The 27723-nt window shown below is 39.4% G+C and overlaps 1 protein-coding gene across 1 annotated transcript in view; it reads right to left on the bottom strand.

Moving 5' to 3' along the window:
* The window catches only part of VPS8 (VPS8 subunit of CORVET complex), a 388458-nt gene that overhangs the window by 20578 nt on the left and 340157 nt on the right, over nucleotides 1-27723 (bottom strand). The window contains exon 45 of the mRNA XM_077117773.1: nucleotides 27474-27527. Coding sequence (XP_076973888.1) covers nucleotides 27474-27527 — 54 coding nt within the window. The remainder of the gene's footprint in view (nucleotides 1-27473; nucleotides 27528-27723) is intronic.

The following is a 27723-nucleotide window of genomic DNA, read 5'->3' as shown; positions in this document are numbered from 1 at the left end:
AGCAGGGACAGGAAGCAAAAATTTTCCTAGTGGATCACTAGGAGTAATAGTGAGTGGCACCACACCCATTTCCACCCCTTGGTTCCTGGACCCATGGATCCTGGCTATGGGAGAAACAGCACCATACAGCGGACGCTGATTCAGAGCATACACAGCTTCCTGGAGAACATTACCCCAGCCTTTCAAGTTTTTGCCACCTAGTTGGCACCGTAATTGAGTTTTCAAAAGGCCATTCCACCGTTCTATCAATCCAGCTGCTTCTGGATGATGGGGAACATGGTAAGACCAGAGAATTCCATGAGCATGTGCCCATTCCCGCACTTCATTTGCTGTGAAGTGTGTTCCTTGATCCGAAGCAATGCTATGTGGAATACCATGACGATGGATAAGGCATTCTGTAAGCCCACGGATAGTAGTTTTGGCAGAAGCATTGCATGCAGGGAAAGCAAACCCATATCCAGAGTATGTGTCTATTCCAGTTAGAACAAATCGCTGCCCCTTCCATGAAGGGAGTGGTCCAATGTAATCAACCTGCCACCATGTAGCTGGCTGGTCACCTCGGGGAATGGTGCCATATCGGGGGCTGAGTGTGGGTCTCTGCTGCTGGCAGATTGGGCACTCAGCAGTGGCTGTAGCCAGGTCAGCCTTGGTGAGTGGAAGTCCATGTTGCTGAGCCCATGCATAACCTCCATCCCTACCACCATGACCACTTTGTTCATGAGCCCACTGGGCAATAACAGGAGTTGCTGGGGAAAGAGGCTGACTGGTATCCATAGAACGGGTCATCTTATCCACTTGATTATTAAAATCTTCCTCTGCTGAAGTCACCCTCTGGTGTGCATTCACATGGGACACAAATATCTTCATGTTTTTAGCCCACTCAGAAAGGTCTATCCACATACTTCTTCCCCAGACCTCTTTGTCACCAATTTTCCAATTATGGTCTTTCCAAGTCCCTGACCATCCAGCCAAACCATTAGCAACAGCCCATGAGTCAGTATACAAACGCACCTCTGGCCAGTTTTCCTTCCAAGCAAAATGAACAACCAGGTGCACTGCTCGAAGTTCTGCCCACTGGGAGGATTTCCCCTCACCACTGTCCTTCAAGGACACCCCAGAAAGGGGTTGTAATGCTGCAGCTGTCCACTTTCGGGTGGTACCTGCATATCGTGCTGAACCATCTGTAAACCAGGCCCAAGTTTTCTCTTCCTCAGTCAATTCACTGTAAGGAACTCTCCAAGAGGCCATAGCTCTGGTCTGGGAAAGAGAAGGTAATGTGGCAGCAGGAGTGGAAACCATGGGCATTTGTGCCACTTCTTCATGTAACTTATTTGTGCCTTCAGGACCTGCTCTGGCTCTATCTCGTATATACCATTTCCACTTTACAATAGAGTGCTGCTGTGCACGCCCAACTTTATGGCTTGGTGGGTCAGACAACACCCAACTCATGATAGGCAACTCAGGTTTCATGGTAACTTGGTGGCCCATGGTTAAGCGTTCAGTCTCTACTAAGGCCCAATAGCAGGCCAAAAGCTGTTTCTCAAAAGGAGAGTAGTTATCTGCAGCAGATGGTAAGGCTTTGCTCCAAAATCCTAAGGGTCTGCGTTGTGATTCTCCTACTGGGGCCTGCCAAAGGCTCCAGACAGCATCTCTATTTGCCACTGACACTTCCAGCACCATTGGATCTGCTGGATCATATGGCCCAAGTGGCAGAGCAGCTTGCACAGCAGCCTGGACCTGTCGTAGAGCCTCCTCTTGTTCAGGTCCCCACTCAAAATTAGCAGCTTTTCTGGTCACTCGATAAATGGGCCGGAGTAGCACACTCAAATGAGGAATATGTTGTCGCCAAAATCCAAAAAGACCCACTAGGCGTTGTGCCTCTTTTTTGGTTGTGGGAGGGGCCAGATGCAGCAATTTATCCTTCACCTTAGAAGGGATATCTCGACATGCCCCACACCACTGGACACCTAGAAATTTTACTGAGGTGGAAGGCCCCTGTATTTTTGTTGGATTTATCTCCCATCCTCTGACACGCAAATGCCTTACCAGTAAATCTAGAGTAGTTGCTACTTCTTGCTCACTAGGTCCAATCAACATGATATCATCAATATAATGGACCAGTGTGATGTCTTGTGGGAGGGAGAAATGATCAAGGTCTCTGCGAACAAGATTATGACATAGGGCTGGAGAGTTGATATACCCCTGAGGTAGGACAGTGAAAGTATATTGCTGACCTTGCCAGCTGAAAGCAAACTGTTTCTGGTGGTCCTTACTAATAGCTATTGAGAAAAAAGCATTTGCCAGATCAATAGCTGCATACCAGGTACCAGGGGATGTATTGATTTGCTCAAGCAATGATACTACATCTGGAACAGCAGCTGCAATTGGAGTTACCACCTGGTTGAGTTTATGATAATCCACTGTCATTCTCCAAGACCCATCTGTTTTCTGCACAGGCCAAATAGGAGAGTTGAATGGGGATGTGGTGGGAATCACCACCCCTGCATCTTTCAAGTCCTTAAGAGTGGCAGTAATCTCTGCAATCCCTCCAGGAATACGGTATTGCTTTTGATTTACTATTTTGCTTGGTAGGGGCAGTTCTAGTGGCTTCCACTTGGCCTTTCCCACCATAATAGCCCTCACTGCACGAGTTAGAGAACCAACGTGGGGATTCTGCCAGTTGCTCAGTATGTCTATGCCAATTATACATTCCGGAACTGGGGAAATAACTACAGGATGGGTCCGGGGGCCCACTGGACCCACTGTGAGACGGACCTGAGCTAAAACTCCATTGATCACCTGGCCTCCATAAGCCCCCACTCTGACTGGTGGTCCAGAGTGACGTTTTGGGTCCCCTGGAATTAATGTCACTTCTGAACCAGTGTCTAATAATCCCCGAAATATCTGATCATTTCCTTTTCCCCAATGCACAGTTACCCTGGTAAAAGGCCGTCGGTCTCCTTGGGGAAGACTTAGAGGAAGGTTAACAGTATAAATTTGTGGCAGTGTAACAGGTTTCTTCCCTATCGGGACCTGGCCTCCCCTTCATTCAAGGGGCTCAGGGTCTGTAAACTGTTTCAAGTCTGGAAATTGGTTAAGGGGCCGTGACTCTGTGTTTTTGTAATTCAGGTTAGACTTCTGTTCCCTTGACCTAGAACTCTTTTGTTTATACAGCTCCAACAAGAATTTAGTAGGCTGCCCTTCTATTGTATTTCTAGGCACCCCATGATTTACTAGCCAATGCCACAAATCTCTGCGTGTCATATAATTTTGATGCCTCCTTTGAGTTTGTTGTCTATTATAATACCCACGTCTACCCTGTCTTTGGTGATTAAGTGCTGCCACCTGGCTTCTGCCAACTCGGGATCCTGTCACCCCCATTGTGTTTAAGCATTCCAGCTCAGTGACAGCAGTTCCTACAGTAATATCTGACGTACAGAGAAGTGCAACCACAGAGCTCTTTAGGGATGATGGTGCTAGTCTCACAAATTTATTTCTCACTGTTCTGGTAAAAGGTGCATCCTCTGGACATTCCTGGGGTGTAAGAGCAGGCTTTGCATGATAAATCCACTCTAACATCCCAATCTCTCTAAGCCTCTGGATCCCCTCATCTACATTATACCAGGGCAGTTCTGGCATTTCAACCTCAGGTAATGTTGGCCACCTTTTGATCCATGTTTCAACCAACCACCCAAACAAGCTGTTAACACCTTTTCTAACTGCTCTAGCTATAACATTGAATGCAGAATCTCTGCTTAGTGGGCCCATATCAATAAATTCAGCCTGATCCAGCCTTATATTCCTCCCACCATTATCCCACACTCTTAAAATCCATTGCCACACATATTCCCCTGATTTCTGTCTATATAAATTGGAAAACTCACACAGTTCTTTTGGAGTATAACGTACCTCCTCATGTGTGATACTTTGTACCTCACCTTTAGGGGCCTGTTGGGACTTTAGTCTACTTATAGGTCTAGAAGAAATGAGGGGTGGTGGGGGTGGGTCATGAAAAGAATTAGAAATATCTTCCAAGCCATTTGCTTCAGGGCTTTCATTTGCAGTTTCATCTGGTGAAACAGGATTAATAACTCTAGGGCTAATCCCTTCAGGAGGAGGTTGGGTGGCCAATTCCTCAAGGCAGGCTGGAGGTGGGGCGGCTATGTCCTCAGGGCAGACTATTACAGGGTTATCTAAAGAAGGCTCAGCATGGTCTAGGGTTTCAACCTCACCCCCAACATCATTATCAATCCATATGTCACCATCCCATTTTTCAGGGTCCCACTCCTTTCCAATCAATGCCCTCACTTTAACGGCAGACACCATGCAAGACTGAGATTTCAGTTTATGTTGTAAAGTTGCTACTCTAACAATAAGATTCTGAGTCTGATTTTCAGAGATCTCAAGTCTATGGCTACAGGAAATAAAATTTTCCTTCAGGATACTCATAGAAACCTCTACATCTTTCAGACGGCACTTAAGCTTCTTGTTTGAAGCCTTAAGCCCATCCCTTTCACCCTTTAATGTAGACAGTGTATCTAACAACAACCACCCAACATCTCTATAACTCTTATTCCTACAAAACTCTGTAAAGGTGTCAAAAACATTATCCCCCAGAGTCTGGCTTCGTACAAGCGAAGCATTAGGAGAATCGAATGATGATATTTTGACTATCTCCTTTGCCAACTCAGTCCATGGATTGGGAGTGTCATTCTGATTACGGGAATCAGAGTCCTTAGTGTCTCTGAGCCCAGTCAGAGTAGAAAACCATTCATAAAAACCCATTTTTAAGATTCTGTTCCTTAAGAACCACTCCCAGTACCAAGATGTATTAGTTAGGGTTCTCTAGAGAAACAGAACCAACAGGGAACACTTGCAAATATAAAATTTATGAAAGTGTCTCACGTGACCGTAGGAATGCAGAGTCCAAAATCCACAGGGCAGGCTGCGAAGCCGATGACTCCAATGGATGGCCTGGACGAACTCCACAGGAGAGGCTCACCAGCCAAAGCAGGAATGCAACCTCTCTCCTCTGAGTCCTCCTTAAAAGGCTTCCCATGATTGGATTTAGCATCACTAATTGCAGAAGACACTCCCCTTTGGCTGATTACAAATGGAATCAGCTGTGGATGTAGCTGACGTGATCATGACCTAATCCTATGAAATGTCCTCATTGCAACAGACAGGCCAGCGCTTGCCCAATCAGATGAACAGGTACCACAACTTGGCCAAGTTGACACCTGTCCCTAACCATGACAGCATGATATGAACAGACATTTGCACACCGATGTTCATAGTGGCACTACTCACAATTGTCAAGAGATGGAAACAATCCAAGTGCCCATCAACAGATGAGTGGATAAACAAAATGTGGTATATACATACAATGGAATATTATGCAGCAGTAAGACGAAATGATGTTCCGAAACATGACAATGTGGATGAAACTTGAGGACATAATACTGAGTGAAATACGTCAGATACAAAAGGACAGATACTATATGGTTTTGTTGTTATGACTGTTAAAGGTAATCTCAGAGATTACACTGTAGAAAATAACAGACCAACAGATACACTGAAGCTAGAGATGGAGGAAAGTCTACCCAAAGAGGCTGAATCTAAATGCAAGGAAACAGACAGAAGTGATGATAATTAATTAGCAGGTATATAAGTAACATTGCCATATTTGAAGGTAAATATGACTGAAAGGGGATGTAAAGTGCCATGTATCTCAATGATAAAATTTATGATTATAAATAAGTTCTCACATGAACTATTGCAATAGTTCAACAGTGGACAAGAAGTCAATGGTAGAGGACTACAGGGGGGAAACTAAAAATGCATGCTCTGGCCAATAGTTAACAGGCAGAGAGTGCTAATGGTTGTAGTTAGCTAAACCCCAATCAATATCACTCCTGTTGTCTCTTAAGGGCACCTAGGGCTTGAACTGAGACTCTAGAAAGGTTTCATGCTCTAGTTTTGCCTTCCTGGAACATATAATTTCCTGAGGGTTTCCTAGGTCAGATAAATCCTGAAACCCAGAGGGTCCAGCCTCTCCAGGATTATCAATTGACTGCATCTCCCTGTCCTTCCTTCAGTGTGGACACTCCTCAGCATGAGTCAGTAGAGGTGTTCTAGTTTGCTAGTTGCCAGAATGCAATATACCAGAACAGAATGGCTTTTAAAAAGGGGAATTTAATAGGTTGCTAGTTTACAGTTCTAAGGCTGAGAAAATGTCCCAATTAAAACAAGTCTATAGAAATGTCCAATCAAAGGCATCCAGAGAAAGATACCTTGGTTCAAGAAGGCAGATGAAGTTCAGGGTTTCTCTCTCAAGTGAGAAGGCACATCGTGAACATAGTCAGGGTTCCTCTCTCATCTGGAAGGGCACATGGCCAACACGCATAATCTGCTAACTTTCTCTCCTGGCTTATGGTTTCATGAAGCTCCCCAGGAGGCGTTTTCCTTCTTCATCTCCAAAGGCTGCTGGCTGGTTCTCTCTGCTTCTTGTGGCTATGTCATTCTTTGCTCTTTCTAACTCTCTCATTCTCCAAAATGTTTCCTCTTTTATAGGACTCCAGAAACTAATCAAGACCCACACAAACTGGTGGACACACACCTCCAGTTAATCCAACCTAACAACCACTCTTGATTAAATCACATCTCCAGGGAGATGATCTAATTGGCTTCATGCATTCAATACTGAATAGGGATTAGAAGAAACAGCTGCCTTTACAAAATGGGATTAGGATTATAACATGACTTTTCTAGGGTACATACATCATTTCAAACCAGCACAATAGGCATTTCCTAAGGATCCCTATAGAGTGGGAGAGGGATTACTGGAGAGGGAGGAGGTATAACAGAGAAAATGGGATTTAATAAATGAGTAACACTCCATTTTGTATTTAAAACAATCCAGAAAGATTTATTTTTATCAGAATCAGAATTACAAAGAAAGCTTCTGAGCAGGGTGGCATTTTTCTGTTGTTAGTCAAAAACCATCTTCTTTGTTGTAACATGGCCAAGGGTTTGCCTTATTTAAAAAAGGAAATCAAAACTGGGAAAGCATTTATTTCACATATGTAATTAAGGCTTGATACCCTTTGATTATTAACTGATTGTTGCCTACTTAAGAAAAAAGTCAAACAATTATCTTGATGGATGCTGCTGTGGAGTAGCAATTATGACAAGCACTCCTCTAAGAAGCAGGGTCCTTAATGATTTTCTATCAGAACCATGATTGCTGAAACATTTTCAGTCCCAGTTTTCATGTCAATCTTAACTAGTTAGACCTAAAAATTATTACCCGAGAATAAGATGACAAAATCAACTGGAATAGCAGGTTTAACCCTGAAATTTGTAAAACCTTTCAACAGCAGTTAGCAATGTAATTATAAATAAAAGGAAAATGAGTAACGATCCATTTTAGTTGTAGTGCAGTTACTTTAGACAGGATTTTGCTGTCTGAAAGAGAGAAAAAAACTTTTGGTCCATTTTTTTGTTTTTTATTGTATCTAAAAACAAACAAACAACTAGAGCTTTCCAAACCTGGTCATTATGGAATAATGGTCCCGGATGAGCCCTCCTATCAGAAGTAGATAAAAATTGGAAAAATATAGGTATAAATTGTTCTCAAACTTTGGAAAAAAAGGTTGAACAGGGCTGTGACCCTTGAGAGAAGGGAAATACATAACGTAAGTCCCATGACTGCCCTGGAATTTTTCCTGGAGCCGTTTTTGGACTGTGGCACAGGAAGGGAGAGTCCGAGCAGAACACAGCCTTGCTGAGTTGAGTAAAGACAGGAGTTTGGGAGTGAGGACTGGTTAGAATTTGAAAGGCAGGATACTGAAGAGGAAAGAACTGAGTTGAGAAGGAACTCTAGGAATCTATATATAGGGGTTCCTTAAGTTTTTGGCATTATATTCAGCTATACATATGCAGGGCAAGACTCCAGAGGCCCGACAGAGAATAACTACTAGGAAGCTATGAGCAACATGGAGATTCTGGAGATTGCAAAGTGTTGGGAAACAGAGAAATACTCACCAGCTAGAGTGGAAAGACCCTGATAGACACTATGGATATTCAAGTGAGACCCCCACCAAAAGTGATATATTAGGAGCAGGATACTCTAGACCTTCCCTAACAAAGCTTAAATCCAGACTTTCCACAACATAGCATCTACAATGCCCAGCATACTGCCCAAAGTTTCTCTAGATGTAGAACAGGAAAATGTGAGTCATAACCAGGGGGAAAAATAGTCAAAAGAAACAGACTCAGATGACAAAGATGTTGGAGTTAGCAGACAATGAATTTAAAATATCTATTTAAAAAACATGCTTAACAGTGCAAACAATCAAAGCTATAGGCTAAGTCCCCAATCTTGGGGTTTGTTCATGTGAAACTTAATCCCACAATGGATAGGTCAAGCCTACTTAAATTTAGGCCTAAGAGTCACCCCCAAGAGAACCTCTTTTGTTGCTCAGATGTGGCCTCTCTCTCCAGCCAACACAACAAGCAAACGCACCACCCTCCCTCTGTCTATGTGGGACATGACTCCCAGGGGTGTGGACCTTCCTGGCAATGTGGGACAGAAATCCTGGAATGAGTTGAGACTCAGCATCAAGGGATTGAGAAAACTCCCAGAATGAGTTGATACTCAGCATCAGGGGATTGAGAAAACCTTCTCAACTGAAAGGGGAAAGAGTGAAATGAGACAAAATAAAGTGTCAATGGCTGAGAGATTCCAAACAGAGTTGAGAGGTTATCCTGGAGTTTATTCTTATGCATTAAATAGATATCACCTTGTTAGTCAAGATGTAGTGGAGAGGCTGGAGGGAACTGCCTGAAAATGTGGAGCTGTGTCCCAGAAGCCATGTTTCTTGAAGATGACTGTATAATGATATAGCTTTCGCAACGTGACTGTGTGCTTGTGAAAACCTTCTGTCTGATGCTCCTTTTATCTACCTTATCAACAGATGAGTAAAACATATGGCACAAAGATGAATAATAGGGGGAACAAATGTTAAAACAAATTTAGAGTGAAATGCTGGTTATCGGTGAGGGAGAGGGGTGGGGGTATGGTATGTATGAATTTTTTTCTGTTTTCTTTTTATTTCATTTTCTGAATTGATGCAAATGTTCCAAGAAATGATCATGATGATGAATACACAACTATGTGATGATATTGTGAATTACTGATTATATATGTAGAACGGAATGATCAAAAGTTATGAATGTTTGCGTGTTTGTGTTTGGTGTTTTTTGGCATTTAAAAAAAAATTAAAAAAAAAAAAGAAAGGCCATAAAAAAAGGGGGGGGGGAAGTTTAGGTTATATATATGTTACTAGAATAAAATTTTTTAAAAAAACAAACCATAGGACTGTACAACAGAGACAATGAACCCTAATGTAAACTATGGATTATAGTTAATAGTACAATTATAATATTCCTTCATCAATTGTAATGAATGTATCACACTAATGCAAGGTATTAATAATGGGCGGAGGGGTATATGGGATAGGTATTTTATACTTACTGCATGATTTTTCTATAAATTGACAACTTCTCTAATAATACATATATATTAAAATAAAAATTTATATTAAAAAAACATGCTTAAGGATTTAAAGGAAAGGATGAACTTAATAAATAAAAAGATGGGGCAGGGGTAGCCCCAGGAGAAGAATGTCAACTATGAGGAGAAGGGAGAAAAGGAACCTATAGCACTGCAAGTTTCCTTTATTTTATGTGATGTAGTAAAGTATTAATTCTAAGCAGATTGTGATAAAGATTAATTTTATAATCTCTAGAGCCACCACTGAATAAAGAAAACAAAAGAAGGATTGAAATTATTACTAAAAATATTCAATTAATGCAAAGGAAGAGGAGGAATTAAGGAGCAAAATACAGATAAGCCACAATAAAGAGTTAGCAAAATGGCAGACCTACAGCCAATCATTTGATTAAATTTAAATGGACCAAACACTCCAATTAAAAGGAAACGTTTGTCAGACTGGATTAAAAGAGCAAAACTGAATTATAGGCTATTTTTTTTATTAATTAAAAAAATTAACTAACACAACATTTAGAAATCATTCTATTCTACATATGCAATCAGTAATTCTTAATATCATCACATAGGTGTATGGTCATCATTTCTTAGTACATATACATCGATTTAGACAAAGAAATAGCAAGACAACAGAAAAAGAAATAAAATGATAATATAGAGAGAAAATAAAAATAAAAAGTACAAAAATATATAAGAAAAAAAAACTATAGCTCAGATGCAGCTTCATTCAGTGTTTTAACATAATTACATTACAATTAGGTATTATTGTGCTGTCCATTTTTGAGTTTTTGTATCTAGTCCTATTGCACAGTCTGTATCCCATCAGCTCCAATTACCCATTTTCTTACCCTGTTTCTAACTCCTGCTGAACTCTGTTACCAATGACATATTCCAAGTTTATTCTCGAGTGTCGATTCACATCATTGGGACCATACAGTATTTGTCTTTTAGTTTTTGGCTAGACTCACTCAGCATAATGTTCTCTAGGTCCATCCATGTTATTACATGCTTCATAAGTTTATCTTGTCTTAAAGCTGCATAATATTCCATCATATGTATATACCACAGTTTGTTTAGCCACTCGTCTGTTGATGGACATTTTGGCTGTTTCCATCTCTTTGCAATTGTAAATAATGCTGCTATAAACATTGGTGTGCAAATGTCCGTTTGAGTTTTTGCCCTTAATTCCTTTGAGTAGATTCCCAGCAATGGTACTGCTGGGTCGTATGGCAATTCTATATTCAGCTTTTTGAGGAACCGCCAAACTGCCTTCCACAGTGGTTGCACCCTTTGACATTCCCACCAACAGTGGATAAGTGTGCCTCTTTCACCGCATCCTCTCCAGCACTTGTCATTTTCTGTTGAAAAATGGCCATTCTGGTGGGTGTGAGATGATATCTCATTGTGGTTTTGATTTGCATTTCTCTAATGGCCAGGGACATTGAGCATCTCTTCATGTGCCTTTTGGCCATTTCCTCCTCTGAGAGGTGTCTATTCAAGTCTTTTTCCCATTTTGAAATTGGGTTGGCTGTCTTTTTGTTGTTGAGTTGAACAATCTCATTATAAATTCTGGATACTAGACCTTTATCTGATATGTCGTTCCCAAATATTGATTCCCATTGTGTAGGCTGTCTTTCTACTTTCTTGATGAAGTTCTTTGATGCACAAAAGTGTTTAATTTTGAGGGGTTCCCATTTATTTATTTCCTTCTTCAGTGCTCTTGCTTTAGGTGTAAGGTCCATAAAACCGCCTCCAACTGTAAGATTCATAAGATATCTCCCTACATTTTCCTCTGTTTTATGGTCTTAGACCTAATGTTTAGATCTTTGATCCATTTCGAGTTAACTTTTGTGTAGGGTGTGAGAGATGGGTCTTCTTTCATTCTTTTGCATATGGATATCCAGTTCTCTAGGCACCATTTATTGAAGAGACTGTTCTGTCCCAGGTGAGTTGGCTTGACTGCCTTATCAAAGATCAAATGTCCATAGATGAGAGGGTCTATATCTGAGCACTCTATTCGATTCCATTGGTCGATATATCTATCTTTATGCCAATACCATGCTGTTTTGACCACTGTGGCTTCATAATATGCCTTAAAGTCAGGTGGTGCAAGACCTCCAGCTTCGCTTTTTTTCCTCAAGATGTTTTTAGCAATTCGGGGCACCCTGCCCTTCCAGATAAATTTGCTTATTGGTTTTTCTATTTCTGAAAAATAAGTTGTTGGGATTTTGATTGGTATTGCATTGAATCTGTAAATCAATTTAGGTAGGATTGACATCTTAACTATATTTAGTCTTCCAATCCATGAACACGGTATGCCCTTCCATCTATTTAGGTCTTCTGTGATTTCTTTTAGCAGTTTTTTGTAGTTTTCTTTATACAGGTTTTTTGTCTCTTTAGTTAAATTTATTCCTAGGTATTTTATTCTTTTAGTTGCAATTGTAAATGGGATTCGTTTCTTGATTTCCCCCTCCGCTTGTTCATTGCTAGTGTATAGAAATGTTACAGATTTTTGAATGTTGATCTTGTAGCCTGCTGCTTTGCTGTACTCATTTATTAGCTCTAGTAGTTTTGTTGTGGATTTTTCCGAGTTTTCGACGTATAGTATCATATCGTCTGCAAACAGTGATAGTTTTACTTCTTCCTTTCCAATTTTGATGCCTTGTATTTCTTTTTCTTGTCTAATTGCTCTGGCTAGAACCTCCAACATGATGTTGAATAATAGTGGTGATAATGGACATCCTTGTCTTGTTCCTGATCTTAGGGGGAAAGTTTTCAATTTTTCCCCATTAAGGATGATATTAGCTGTGGGTTTTTCATATATTCCCTCTATCATTTTAAGGAAGTTCCCTTGTATTCCTATCCTTTCAAGTGTTTTCAACACAAAAGGATGTTGAATCTTGTCAAATGCCTTCTCTGCATCAATTGAGATGATCATGTGATTTTTCCGCTTTGATTTGTGGATATGGTGTATTACATTAATTGATTTTCTTATGTTGAACCATCCTTGCATACCTGGGATGAATCCTACTTGGTCATGATGAATAATTCTTTTAATGTGTTGTTGGATACAATTTGCTAGAATTTTATTGAGGATTTTTGCATCTATATTCATTAGAGAGATTGGTCTGTAGTTTTCTTTTTTTGTAATATCTTTGCCTGGTTTTGGTATGAGGGTGATGTTGGCTTCGTAGAATGAATTAGGTAGTTTTCCCTCCACTTCGATTTTTTTGAAGAGTTTGAGGAGAGTTGGTACTAATTCTTTCTGGAATGTTTGATAGAATTCAGTTGTGAAGCCGTCTGGTCCTGGACTTTTCTTTTTAGGAAGCTTTTGAATGACTGATTCAATTTCTTTACTTGTGATTTGTTTGTTGAGGTCATCTATGTCTTCTTGAGTCAAAGTTGGTTGTTCATGTCTTTCCAGGAACCCGTCCATTTCCTCTAAATTGTTGTATTTATTAGCGTAAATTTGTTCATAGTATCCTGTTATTACCTCCTTTATTTCTGTGAGGTCAGTAGTTATGTCTCCTCTTCCATTTCTGATCTTATTTATTTGCATCCTCTCTCTTCTTCTTTTTGTCAATCTTGCTAAGGGCCCATCAATCTTATTGATTTTCTCATAGAACCAACCTCTGGCCTTATTGATTTTCTCTATTGTTTTCATGTTTTCAATTTCATTTATTTGTGCTCTAATCTTTGTTATTTCTTTCCTTTTGCTTGCTTTGGGGTTAGCTTGCTGTTCTTTCTCCAGTTCTTCCAAATGGATAGTTAATTCCTGAATTTTTTCCTTTTCTTCTTTTCTGATATAGGCATTTAGAGCAATAAATTTCCCTCTTAGCACTGCCTTTGCTGCGTCCCATAAGTTTTGATATGTTGTGTTTCATTTTCATTCACCTCGAGGTATTTGCTAATTTCTCTAGCAATTTCTTCTTTGACCCACTCGTTGTTTAGGAGTGTGTTGTTGAGCCTCCACGTATTTGTGAATTTTCTGGCACTCCGCCTATTATTGATTTCCAACTTCATTCCTTTATGATCCGAGAAAGTATTGTGTATGATTTCAATCTTTTTAAATTTGTTAAGACTTGCTTTGTGACCCATCATATGGTCTATCTTTGAGAATGATCCATGAGCACTTGAGAAAAAGGTGTATCCTGCTGTTGTGGGATGTAATGTCCTATCAATGTCTGTTAAGTCTAGCTCATTTATGGTAATATTCAGATTCTCTATTTCTTTATTGATCCTCTGTCTAGATGTTCTGTTCATTGATGAGAGTGGTGAATTGAAGTCTCCAACTATTATGGTATATGAGCCTATTTCCCTTTTCAGTGTTTGCAGTATATTCCTCATGTATTTTGGGGCATTCTGGTTCAGTGCGTAAATATTTATGATTGTTATGTCTTCTTGTTTAATTGTTCCTTTTATTAGTATATAGTGTCCTTCTTTGTCTCTTTTAACTGTTTTACATTTGAAGTCTAATTTGTTGGACATTAGTATAGCCACTCCTGCTCTTTTCTGGTTGTTATTTGCATGAAATATCTTTTCCCAACCTTTCACTTTCAACCTATGTTTATCTTTGGGTCTAAGATGTGTTTCCTGTAGACAGCATATAGAAGGATCCTGCTTTTTAATGCATTCTGCCAATCTATGTCTTTTGATTGGGGAATTCAGTCCATTGACATTTAGTGTTATTACTGTTTGGATAATATTTTCCTCTAACATTTTGCCTTTTGTATTAAATATATTATGTCTGATTTTCCTTCTTTCTACACTCTTCTCCATACCTCTCTCTTCTGTCTTTTTGTATCTGACTCTAGTGCTCCCTTTAGTATTTCTTGCAGAGCTGGTCTCTTGGTCACAAATTCTCTCAGTGACTTTTTGTCTGAGAATGTTTTAATTTCTCCCTCATTTTTGAAGAATAATTTTGCTGGATAGAGGAGTCTTGGTTGGCAGTTTTTCTCTTTTAGTAATTTAAATATATCATCCCACTGTCTTCTAGCTTCCATGGTTTCTGCTGAGAAATCTACACATAGTCTTATTGGGTTTCCCTTGTATGTGATGGATTGTTTTTCTCTTGCTGCTTTCAAGATCCTCTCTTTCTCTTTGACCTCTGACATTCTAACTAGTAAGTGTCTTGGAGAACGCCTATTTGGGTCTAATCCCTTTGGGGTGCGCTGCACTTCTTGGATCTGTAATTTTAGGTCTTTCATAAGAGTTGGGAAATTTTCAGTGATAATTTCTTCCATTAGTTTTTCTCCTCCTTTTCCCTTCTCTTCTCCTTCTGGGACACCCACAACACGTATATTCGTGCAGTTCATATTGTCCTTGAGTTCCCTGATACCCTGTTCAAATTTTTCCATTCTTTTCCCGATAGTTTCTGTTTCTGTTTGGAATTCAGATGTTCCATCCTCCAAATCACTAATTCTATCTTCTGTCTCTTTAAATCTATCATTGTAGGTATCCATTATTTTTTCCATCTTTGCTACTTTATCCTTCACTTCCATAAGTTCTGTGATTTGCTTTTTCAGTTTTTCTATTTCTTCTTTATGTTCAGCCCATGTCCTCTTCATGTCCTCCCTCAATTTATCGATTTCATTTTTGAAGAGGTTTTCCATTTCTGTTCGTATATTCAGCATTAGTTGTCTCAGCTCTTGTATCTCATTTGAGCTATTGGTTTGTTCCTTTGACTGGGCCATATTCTCAATCTTTTGAGCGTGGACAGTTATCTTCTGCTGCTGGCGTCTGGACATTTATTCAGATTTCTCTGGGTGTCGGACCCAGCAAGGTTGTAAGATTTTTCTGTGAAATCTCTGGGATCTGTTTTTCTTATCTTGCCCAGTAGGTGGCGCACGTGGCACACGTTTGTCTCAAGTGTTTGGAATGGGTCCCCCCCAGTCACCGATCTCTGTGGCCTGGGGATTTCCGATCCAATTCTCTCCGTTGGTTCAGGGGCCGCGCGTGGTGGGGGCGTCAGCTGCCGTGGCTGACCGCTGGCTGCAGCGGGCCTGGGGAATTCCCCACCGGACCAGGAAGCCTCCCGCGGGGGGGGGGCCACCGCGGCTTGGATAGCCCTCTGATCCGAGACTCGTAGCCGCGGACTCGAAGCCGAGACTCGAAGCCGCCCGCAAAAGAGGGGCGCCGGCCGCCTCGGCTTGGGAAACTTGCCTCTCCGAGACTCTCAGCCGGCCTGGGAAGGAGGGAGGGAGTAGCTCCGACCGCCGCAGCTGCCGCTGATCGGGAAATCGCGCGCCACTCGGGGATCTCACCGCAGCCAAGTCTCGCAGTCAGACTAGCCAGTCCAGACTGGGTTACGCTGTGTGTCCATTCCCTGCCGTAGCCCCGGGAGCTGTTCTGTACTGTTTCTGTTCACCTATTATTTGATTTGGAGTCGGAGGAACTAAGACGCACGTACCTTACTAAGCCGCCATCTTGGATCCCCCCATATTCCCTATAGGCTATTTTTAAGCAATGCACTTTATACAGAAAAACAAAAATAGGTTGAACGCTAGAGGGTGGAAAAAGGTATATAATGAAAATACAAATCATAAGAAAGCTTGAATGGCTATATGAATAGCTCAAAATAGACTTCAATGTAAATAGTATTAGAGATTAAGAGGGATATTTCATTATGATAAAAGGGTTAATATATCAGGAAGCTATAACAATAATAAAACATCTGAGCCTAAGAGTGCTTTAAAATACATGAAGGAATGATATAACTAAAGGAGGAAACAGGCAAATCTACAATCATAGTTGGAGACTGTTAACACCTCTCAGTACCCGACAGGATAACTAGACAAAACATTTAATAAGCATATAGAAGAGCTGAATAAATAACTACCTTGACTTAATTGACACTTGTAAGAATTATATCCAGTAAATTAAGATTACCCATTTTTTCCCAAGTGTATATATTATGTTCACTTATGACAGACCATATGCTTGGTCATATAAAGAGCCTCAAAGACTTTCCAAACTTTGCCATCACACCGGATAGACTCTCTGACCACAACAGAATTATATTAGAAATCCATAACAGGTTGTTTAGAGAAGCCTCAAGTATCTGGAAATTATAACAATACACTTCTAAATAATCAATAGGTGAAAGAAGAAATCACAAGGGAAATAAGAAAACATTCAAGTGAGTGATTATGAAAATATAACATATCAAAATTTGCAGGATGCTGCTAAAGTAGTGCTTAAAAGGAAATGTATAGCTTGAAATTCTTGCATTTCAATAAGAAAGATTTAACTTCAATGATTACACCTTAAGATTCTTAAGATTACACCTTAAAAAGCTAGGGATAAAAGCCTAAATTAAACTGTAAGTAGAAGGAAAACAAAAAGAAACAGTTGTGAATCATAGAACTGAAAATATAATATCTGATATGAAAAATTCACTGGATGATTCTGACAGCAGATTTGACACTGTAAAAGAAAAGCTCTGTGAACGTGAAAACAGGGCAATGGAAACTATCAATATCAAAGCACGGGGGGAGAAAAGATAATAATATTAAAAAAGGCCTCAGCAACCTGTGGAAGAATATCAGGTTGTCTAACATATATTATTTAGGTCTAGATGGAGAGGAAGGAGATTGGGGCAGAAAAAATTTTTAAAGAGATAAAAGCCACAATTTCTCCAGATTTGGTGAAAACCATAAACCCACAGATAGATCCAAGAAGTTTAATGAACCTCAAGGAAACTAAATGCAAAGAAGACAATACCTAGGCATTTCACTGTTAAATTACTGAAAACTAAAGATAAAGAGAAAAGCTTAAAATCAGCCAGAGAGAAAAAAAGATATACTATAGCCAAGGTATTACCAGTTGGGTTCCCTGGGAAAAGGACTCTGAGATGGAGAAGTGTACACAGCAAGTTTATTGGTTGGGTGTGTGGTGGTGGTGCTTGGAATAAAAAGTTGTGGGGGTGTCAAGGAAGCAGAATTAGGCAGAAGGAGAAATTACACTGTGATACAATCACAACAAAGGCTTCAGATGATCCCAAGGAGAGAACTGGAATTGGGCTTGCCTTGAAGAGTTGTCCTACATTGAGACAAAGTGTTCAGGCCTTTATAACCCTACACTGACAGATATTAAAGACACTGGATGTTGGCTGTGCCCATCAGGAAGAGGCTGTAATTATTGGGGAGACATATCTCCTTGGTTTGGGCAATTCCTGGAGAGAAACTGAGCTGCAAGCTATCAGTTTCCAGTACTCTCAGCAGTTGAGGGAATGAGTTCTCATTTTTTTTTGAAAGATGGGGGTAGAGGGCATGACATAGGGGAATAACGATGAGAATTACCATTGACTAATTATTAGAAACAATGTAAACCATAAGACAATGGAATAGAATTTTTTAAATGCTGAAAGAAAAAAACTATGTACTGGAGTATCATGGACTTTTTATAAGAGTGACAACCAACAAGAGCTTCTCAAGAGGAAAATCTTTATAGAGCTCTCATGGAATGAATTCACACCTTGGCCCAGGAGGCCTTCAGTCCTATAATGCCCATCCAGAACAACTATGTCCAGAGAGCTAGGCCAAACATTTACTCAAGAGGTCTTGGCAGGCACTTCTGAGCAAGTTTCACAGGAACAACTGAAGACCTTTACAAATATTTCTGGCATGCTAATGTAAAATGTAAATAAACATATACTGGGTACATATAAAACTATTTTTTTCTGGAAATCTTTTTTTCCCCTGAAATTTATGGGACAAAAAATTCAGGTAATGCAAACATAGGTTTCACTGTAATTATTACAGTAATTTTAACCAATTTCAAATAAAATATTCTGTTTTAAACAGTGGAGATTTATATACAAAAGGAAGTTTTATTCAAGATTCTTCCTCTCCAAATGCCTGTAAGTTATTATTGAATTCCACCAAGTACATTTTCATTTTTCTGACACCTTCAAGTAGGTATTCAGTTTTGCCCTTTTCTGTTCTGTTTATATTGACGGTTGCCTTACAGCAGATGAGGAATCAGCTGGGGTATAACACTCTAAAATATAACCGAAAATAATCAGAAAGTTGGGCCAGGTACAAAAATACAGTTAATGATAGACGGTCATGTATGCCAAGTGAAGTTAAGGGCAATAAACTGCTATAAGAATTCAGAGGGAGAGGTGATCAGTTCAAAGAAGTCTTAATTCATGATTATGAACTTCAAGTGGCCCCTCCAACAGTACCCTAGTTTATTCTCTCTGCCACTATCTTAGATTATTATTTCATTATTTCACCTCTCCCCTCAAACCTCCAACATTTCTCTACCTTGCTATACTCTCAATAGAGTCTATCTGCTTCTATTTTTTTCAGAAATAGAAAACAAGGATGAACAGACCCTCCAAAAGTGTTCACCATCACCCCTATCAAGCTGCTTACCCAGTCACAGCGGTCTGCTTTATTCCTAGAACATACCAGATATGCTCCTGCTACAAGATGTCCATGTTTACTATTCCTTCTGTCTGGAATGCTCTTTCCCCATATGTTCATATGGGTACCTTCACTTTTTACAAGTAGAAAATATTACCTATATACCTTCCATGACTCTCTTGTATAAAACAGATATCACTTGTGTTTTAATAGTCTCCATAACTTTAACACAACCAAATGTACCATAGTTTTATTTGTTTCTTATATAGGGATATAATGTGGGCTCTATGAAGGCAGAGACTTTGTTTTGGGCTCTATAGGATCCCTATCACTTAGAACAATGCTGGCACATGGTAGGTGACCAGTTAATATTTATTGAATATTTATTGAACTGATGCTAAAAACAAAGCAACACTTATGGAGGGAGGGAAGGAAGGACAGAACACATTGGGGAAAGGAGGGGAAGAGCAAATACATGTACGTGGGAATTGCATATTTTAGGAACCAGGGAGAAATCTCTGATTAAAGCAGAAGAAATGCAAGAGCAATTGAAGACGAAGTGTTGGCTGGGTTGCATCAAAAGCCCTGACTGTCAATCTAAAACTATTTAGTCTTTAATCTGTTAGCAACAGGGAGCCAATGAAATTTTGTAAGCATTAAAAGAAGTGGAGGATGGACTGGAGCCCTGGAAGATAAAGACAGAAGGATCAGTGAGGAGACTTTTGGAATACTAGAGGTATGGACTGATAGGAGAAAGATGGCACTATTAAGTAAATGGAGTAGGACATGGGTGGTGTTGTTGAAGAATTCTTCTCAGAGCTAACGGTCAAACACAGAGAGAGGAATTAAATATTTTTTCCTTCCAATTTCTTCTGTACATAATTTCATTTTCTTTTATATGTTGTTGTGATGTTGCCAGACATATTAATTGCCCCATTTTAGTACAATAAAAGACAGCTTTAACTGACTCAGTGAATAAATGAAAATGGTAAATAATTTAATCATGAAGGGTAGGATCGCTCCTTTAAGGATATGCTATATCTGGAATAATACCTTTCATCAGTAGTTCTTTCACTACAAAAACCAGGGAGCTCAACCATATTCATGCCATAAACAGAAAAACCAATATAAACAATAAGCAGAATACCCCAAGGATATTTCTAGAAAACAACAACAAAACTCACAAAATCCCAAGGCTGGGACTTTTGTCAGACAACAAACTGAATTAACAGCTGCCCATATTTAGTCTTCGTTTTCTCTTCCTTTTTTCTGCTTTAATCACAGGAGATTCTCACTGTTTCCAGGCCATACTCTATCCCATGTTTATGAAAGGAATGTGAGTATTCAGAGGTAGCATATTAACTGGTTTGGGACAGTGGTCCAGACAGAAGGCAATGCACTACAGTGTCAGTTACCAGAGAACACACTTACACTAGAGCAACTGAAACTCTACTGTTTGGATTCTATGACCTTTATAAATAGGTGATCATTCACCACAGTGCAATTAACAATGGCCTACTGAGCTGTGTTAATGCACAGTAATAGGCTGTTAGTTCTTCTGTCACATATACTGAATATTGCTATATATTGTGGGAAACACCTAAAAACTTCAAGAAACACTGTTGGAGGGTAAAGGTCCATTTGTAACTCAGTTAATACTCTCAACTATGGTTGGGTCCAAAATCACAAGAAGATGGTAGAAATGATGGCATTAATTGTTCTGATAAGACTTTGCTACCAAATACAGAGAGGGTACAGCATGGAATAGAGAACAATCACTAGCTCTAAGAGAGTCTCATATACAGTCCCATATGAGGGGTCATGTGATCTGACTCTATACAGTGGAAACAACCTTAGTTAGCTATCATGAAGAGGTGTCATAGTAAGAAGAAAAATTAAGCAGGAAAAAATTGCCAAAGTATGGTGACTAACGAATGAACTAGAGCTCTGATGATGAGCTGCAGGGCTCTATCCTTGGCTTTTTCTACACAAATATTTTGTCAACCACTTGGGTAAAGATAAAAAAGGCCTATAAATGGAAAGAAAAAATACGATTCCTAAAAGTCATATAAGAAACAATATAAGCAAAATCCTGCACTTGGCTCTAGAAACTAACAGCATTTACATAGGATGAGATCAGCAGCATGTTTTGAGAAGAATCAAAAGGTTGATATAAACATGTTCAATGTGAGTCAACCATACAAAATGGTGTCATCAATACCACTGTCATTCCAGGATGAAAGAAGGTACACCTAAGCTGCGCCTTCCTGAGGAGCAACATTAGAGGCTTAACACTGGGATGGGGAGGTAGGAGGCAGAATAAGACTTCACTGAAATACAAATTAAGTGGTTAATAAGTCCCAGGGGAAGGAGAGGAGCAGTACCCAAAGTTGCTACAATATATTATCTAAAATGTCCAGTTTCCAACAAAAAATTATGAGACATGCAAAGCAAAGGTAAAGTATGACCCAAACACAAACACACACACACACACACACACACACACACACACACACACACACCACACACGGCAAAACAAGCTGTCCACGAGAGTGAATAGATGTAAGATTTAACAGGAAAAGATTTCAAAGTAGTCATTATAAATATGTCTACAGAACAAAAGAAAAGTTTGATTAAAGAAGTAAAGGAAGGTTTGATGGTAATGTTGCATTACATAGAGTATCAATAAAGAGACAAAAATTTTAACAAAGAACCAAATGGAAATTCTGAAGTTGAAAAGTATACTAACTGAAATAAATATGTAGTACAGTGGGTTCAGTAGCAGATATGAACTGGCAAAAGAAAGAATTAGTGAACTAGGAGACAGAGATTATGCAAGCTGAAGAACAGAGAGATAAAAGGATGAAGAAAAACAAAGAGTGTCTCAGAGAAATGTGGAATCCCATCAAGTGCACCAACATATATATAATGAATGTATCAGAAGGAGAGAAGAGAGGAAAAAAGGAGGAATAATATTAGAAGAAATGAAAACTCTCTGAACAATAACCTACATATGTAGGAAGCTCTTAATGAACTCCAAGTAGGATAAATGCAAAGAGATCTACAAACAGACACATCAACCAGTCCAACCTGGAATCCTTCTGTGGTAGCTGTGAGTATCAGACATCTGTCACTGATCAAATGCCTCTAGTATTAGGTAATACACTAACACACAGGATAGCCTGTTAGAAAATTCTCATACTAAGCTGACATCTCCATCTACATAGTGGCTACTCACAGTTTTGGCCTCAGAAGGATACAGGATGCCGATGCTTTTTTTTTTCCCAAATTACCACCCTCCAGATGACTGAAGACAACTAAACCCTAACTTTCACACTAGCATAAAAAGGCATCTGGCATGCTGAGATCTGCAACCCTGCCTATGCAAAACCCAAGACTGAATCATGACCTCTGTTTATTGCTTTGTTTTGTTTAATCAGTAGCAGCAATGAAGTCACTTTTGGGCATAGGTCCTACTGAGTTAAATACTCTAAGGAAAGAGGCATCAAATACCCATTAAGGGCTATTGCTTTGTTGATTATGAGGACTTGCATCTTTGCAAGAGAGTTAAGGGGGTGGCATAAAAAGGCAAATGAATCTTTATTTAAGTCACTGTCAGATGATGGCAAGAAAATGTTGCATCTATGCCAGCGCTTTCTTCTTGCCATGTTTCCCTTGACTTCTGTGAAACTATCAATCAGCTATTCTTGAGGCTGGCCAAATGAGACATTGCCAGTAGCTTTTTCCGTTGTTATGGAAACAGTGGCTCTGTGAGGCTTTTTCATTTAAAAGAAAAAAAACCTTGCAATTCAATAAAATTCATGAGTAAGTATAGTTGTCCACATTTCTGACATGAGTGGCAAGAGTGAGAACTGGGCTATAAAAGTCTCACCTCACCAGAACACCTGGAACAAAAAAATCAGTTCCAAATTCTTATACTTGAATACTTGAGAAACTGATAATCAGTTTCTGGGAGGCTTCGTTACTAAATACACCTGTTCAGTTTACCACTGACTTGCAAATGTGATAAGAGCAAGTGCTAACCTTTGTCTAACAGAGGCATTGAATATTTACTGAACGGGATCACAGAACTATTAGAAAAGCTTCCATTTTTTCATTTCCAGGGTCTTGTCCCTAACTAGAATAAAGTACTCTGAGGAAAACATCAATTTTGGACTCTTCAGTGGATAACACCAGCCTGAGGACAGAATTAAGCCACAGCACCTGGCTCCTCAGGCTTCTGCAACCACACTAGCAGAGAAAGCTGATACAAAACAAGGGATGGTTCAGAGAAACATAACCATGCTTTTGTGATCTAGATATAAGACAAAAAATGTCTTCTCTGGATCTTATCCATGTAACAGTCCCAACTGTGCTACAAAACTCCCCCCTGTTGTTTCTTTAGTAGTCAGGAAGAGATGAATCATAACTGAGTGGTTTTTTTGAGTCTGTCTTCCACTAACTCTCTAAATGCCTCTAATCCACCCCAAACATCAATACCATCAATTTGGATCTATTTTGAGGATTTAATTGTAATGGGTTTTTATGTCAATTTTTATCTGAGGGCAATGTTTTTATCTGAGGGCAATGCTTCATAATTTTAAAATTTCTGGTTATCCACACTCAAACACTGAAAATGGTCCTAGGAAAGCATGTGTATTTTCCCACTTTATTACTGAAGTTATCAGTTATAGCCTATGAAATTATAACCAATAAACTTAGCTTTTGTAAGCAATACATAAAATGCAAAATGCTTATGATGCAAAAGATTTTATATATACATGTTCATGGAGTCTGAAGGCCACAAAGAACCTGACTCATGTAAGCAAAGTGGAAGAGTGACACCACAAAGGGAGTCTCTCACCTGAGACACCTGTCCCAAGGAGTTGCAGAGCTCTGGAGAGATTGGCTCCTGTTTCCTCAGCACTTGAATCCAGTTACTGGCAGGACCAAGGTTGATGGCAGACTCACCAAACACTTTCTACAGTTACTGGTCAACAAAGAATCTTTGGCCCAAGCCAAGAACACAACTGCTCTTTTGTGTTTCTTAAACATACTACTTTGGCAGTCACTCTGTAAACACTGCTGGTTCTTCCATCTGCCAGTACAACTGGGGAAGACAGCCTAAAGCTCAAGGACAATAATCAGAATATGTATGTACATATTTGTGTACATACAAACATATATATACAAAAATACATAACCAAATAGGGAAGTAATAGGGTAAGTTTCAGATTTATCTTCACATAAATCTCAGAGTACTGCTGATATAGTGCAAACAGGAAAGAACTGACCATATTGGGGAATACAAGCCTGGGACAACAAAGATGTTTCATTTGTTCTTCCTGATTATCCAGGATAGAAACTTCTTTATCCCTTTATTTCCCATAAACCACCATCAATACCTGTGGAATCTTTTTCATTTATTTCTCTTCAATTAATAATTATTGGGTGCCTACTTTGTTCTACACTTATTTACAAGAGTAAATAAGACTGATGTGGTTTCTGCCCTCAGGAGGCATACAGTCTAATGGGGGATGTACATATAAGTAAAGGAGCAATTTCAACCCAGCCAGGTAAGTATGTTGGAAGGGGCTATTCAGGGTGCAATGAGAGCTCAAGGGAATGATACTTAACTCAGACTGAGGGTGCCAAGTAGGCTTTTCTGGGTGAAAAATAGCTAGGACTCTAATCAATCTCATATCCTAACTCCATTTGCACAGCTTAGGTTTAAGACCTTTTTTTCTTTCTTGGGGAATTTTAGTCTTTTAATTGGTCTTGCTGTCTCTAATCTCACATTTGATGGTGACCCTTATCCACAAGATAAAAAGCAAACATCACAGATGGGGGGCCTTTATGATCAAGCTGTATGGTAATTAACTGTCAGTTTACCTGTCTACCTTTCCCACTAAATGCTGAGGTCCTTGAGAACAAGGACTGTATTTTTCACCTTTGTATTCTAGCTCAGTTTCTAGTATCAAGAAATACTTGCTGAATGAACATTAATACACAAGAATAATAAAGTGAGGAGGTGCAAGGGTAGTTCGGTGGTTGAATTCTTGCCTGCCATGTGGGAGACCCAGGTTTGATTCCTGGCCCATGCACTTCCACAAGCAAACAAACAAAAATTCAACAAATGGTACTGCAATAATGGGATACTCACATGGGAAAAGAATGAAATGTGATACACACAGCATACAAAAAAAATGATAAAGTGAAAGGACTGTGATTAGGAATTACGAGACCTGTGTTTTAAGACTATTATCAATAACAGTTCAGTACTTACTGAACTGTGTCAAATGCAATGCTAGGCACACACACAGTATATCTCATTTAATCTTCAGGACTACTCTGAGAGGGAGCATCACCAAACAACAGAAAGGAAACAGAGAGGCCTACTTATTCAAGGTCATTCAGATAAATAAGTAGAAGAGTCTGTCTTTGAACCCAAGTCTGGTTGAATCCAAAGCACAAATTTAAGCCACTACTCTAGAAGTGTGTCCCAGAGCTAGCATGTGAGACATTGAGAAAAAAAAATTCTCTCTGGATTCCAGTTTTTTCATTTGTTTACTGAGTGAGACTAAGTGACTTAAGCTCCTTCCAGCTCCTGACATTACAGTGTGATGGTTCTGAGTAGCAACAAGCATTGCTTCAGTCTTGGCTGTGCTTGCTGTCTGGCAGAGCAAAGAGAGACTTTCACGTGCAGTATGCTACAGGGCTTTTCAGATAACACATTTTGTTTTTAGTTCTTTTTTTTTTCCTTTGAAAAAGTCTTAAGGGATTCTAAAGGTACAGAAAAGAGACCCATTTTTGGCACAGTGCTTTGAAGCTAAAACCTACTCTTAGTACACAGAGCCAGTAAGTTGTTACTTTTGTTCTATAATCCTTCACTGACATGGGTGCTGGCAGAAACTGTAAAAAGGGGCAAGGAAAGAAAAAGTACACCTATGGACGCTTCAACTATCAGAGAAAGAGAAATGATAGACGAAAACACAGCAAAGATGCCAATTTGTTTGCCATGTTCTACTGTGCTGTTGCAGCTGGGTAAAGTAATGGATTTTAGTGGTTTTCTCAAAATCATTTGAGGACAGCTCAGGTGACATACACACCCTATCTGTGCCACAAAGTTTACAGTTAGGAATTGACATGATATAGAGAAGAGTATTTATTGAGGACCTTCTTATGCGGTATGTACTGAAATGTTAATGTCTCAGGTTAGTTTACTTTAGGCACAACTATCTGGAGAAAAAGCACATTATTAAGGAAAACTATGTAGCTTTTTTTTGCTCATTTGCTACCACTCACCGATAACAAGATGCCATACCTGGTACAGAGGAAAGGGATTCTGGAAGAGTGAAAGCCCCTAACTGCCAGAATTACCAACATTTATTAAGTGTTTACATAGTAGGATATTAGAAAGTAATAGCTGCTCTGAGTTGATTGCAATTTCGCTGGAAAATCAGAGCATATAATGTTGGGAATAAGTTTTAACAAAAAAGAAGGATTACAGTTTGGGATGGGTAAAGCTAGACAAAATAAATAGCAGGAGAGGGATAAAATTGTTTTTTCTTTAAAATTTTTATTTGGAAATAATTTCAGAGTTACAGGACAGTTGTAAAAATAATACAAATTCCATACAGAGAACTCCAACATACTCCCCTCATCCAGATCTACCAATTTTAACATTTTGCCACATTTGCCTTATCATTCATCTATCAATCCATCTATTCATCCATCTATCCACCTGTCCTTCAGTTTATTTTCTGAACATTTGAGAATAGATTCTATGTATCATACTCTTTGAACACGGAATAGATGGTTTTCACAACCATTTTCAAGGAGAAGGCCAAGTGTACTTGACTTGTAGAACTACAATCTTATACCTGATGGGGGAGAGAGCAGCCCCAAAGAGCCAAATCAGGAACTCTGCTCTATTCTGCATGCACAAATGGAGAGTACAGTGTTCAGTGGGGGGTGTTAGAAACATTCAGAATGCACTTGGGAATATTCCCCTTAGCTATGCTGACATAAGTAGGTTAAGCACAGGTTAGTCTACCCTTTTCTGCTGAGCATTAAACTACTCTGATCTGTACCTAGAAACATGAAGGGGTCCTAGGGAGGTGGGAATGGAGTGGTCACACACAGAAAGACTAAAAACGCAAAGCAAATGAGCACCATTGGCACTATGATAATGTATGCATCATTTGTGAACAGTCCATCCCATACTTTTCTTACGAGACAGAGATGCAAATGGTCTTTCAGAGAATTATGTGCACGAAAGTGTACCCTTATATTGGACAGCCTGCACATTCACAGGCCATAGACTGATACTGGAGTCAAAACCCCACCTGACTTCTCTGGTAGAGCCAAGGGATCCTGGTGACATGCCAGTAAGATAACCAATCAGAAAGAGCCTTTTCCAGCATTAGCATAATTAAAAATAGTTAACATTTTGAGAAAACTGTTTAACAGGGGAAAATATAGAACAGGAAGGAAAAAATTGGTTTTGTGCTTTAAACCTCACTTACCTTCTTAGCAGCCAGATCCCCTTTGGATGCATGATAGGATGGAGACATTTTCATCTGGAAAAAAAGAAAAAGGGCAAATATTTTTATACCCTTTTTGTTACAGTCGAACATATTTGACTCATACTCAAAATGATGCCACTAGAACTGCTGTAAGTGAGATAAAACAGATTTTTTTGAGAGGAATAATTAATAGATTTTGTGTTAGGTCTCAGAATTTTTTTGGAGATCACAATGTCAGTAGCCAAGATAA

The sequence above is a fragment of the Tamandua tetradactyla genome, chromosome 10 (assembly GCF_023851605.1).
Source record: "Tamandua tetradactyla isolate mTamTet1 chromosome 10, mTamTet1.pri, whole genome shotgun sequence".
In the NCBI taxonomy this organism is placed as follows: Eukaryota; Metazoa; Chordata; class Mammalia; order Pilosa; family Myrmecophagidae; genus Tamandua; species Tamandua tetradactyla.
Note: the sequence above shows the minus strand (reverse complement) of the source record. Positions and strands in the feature narration are given on the sequence as shown.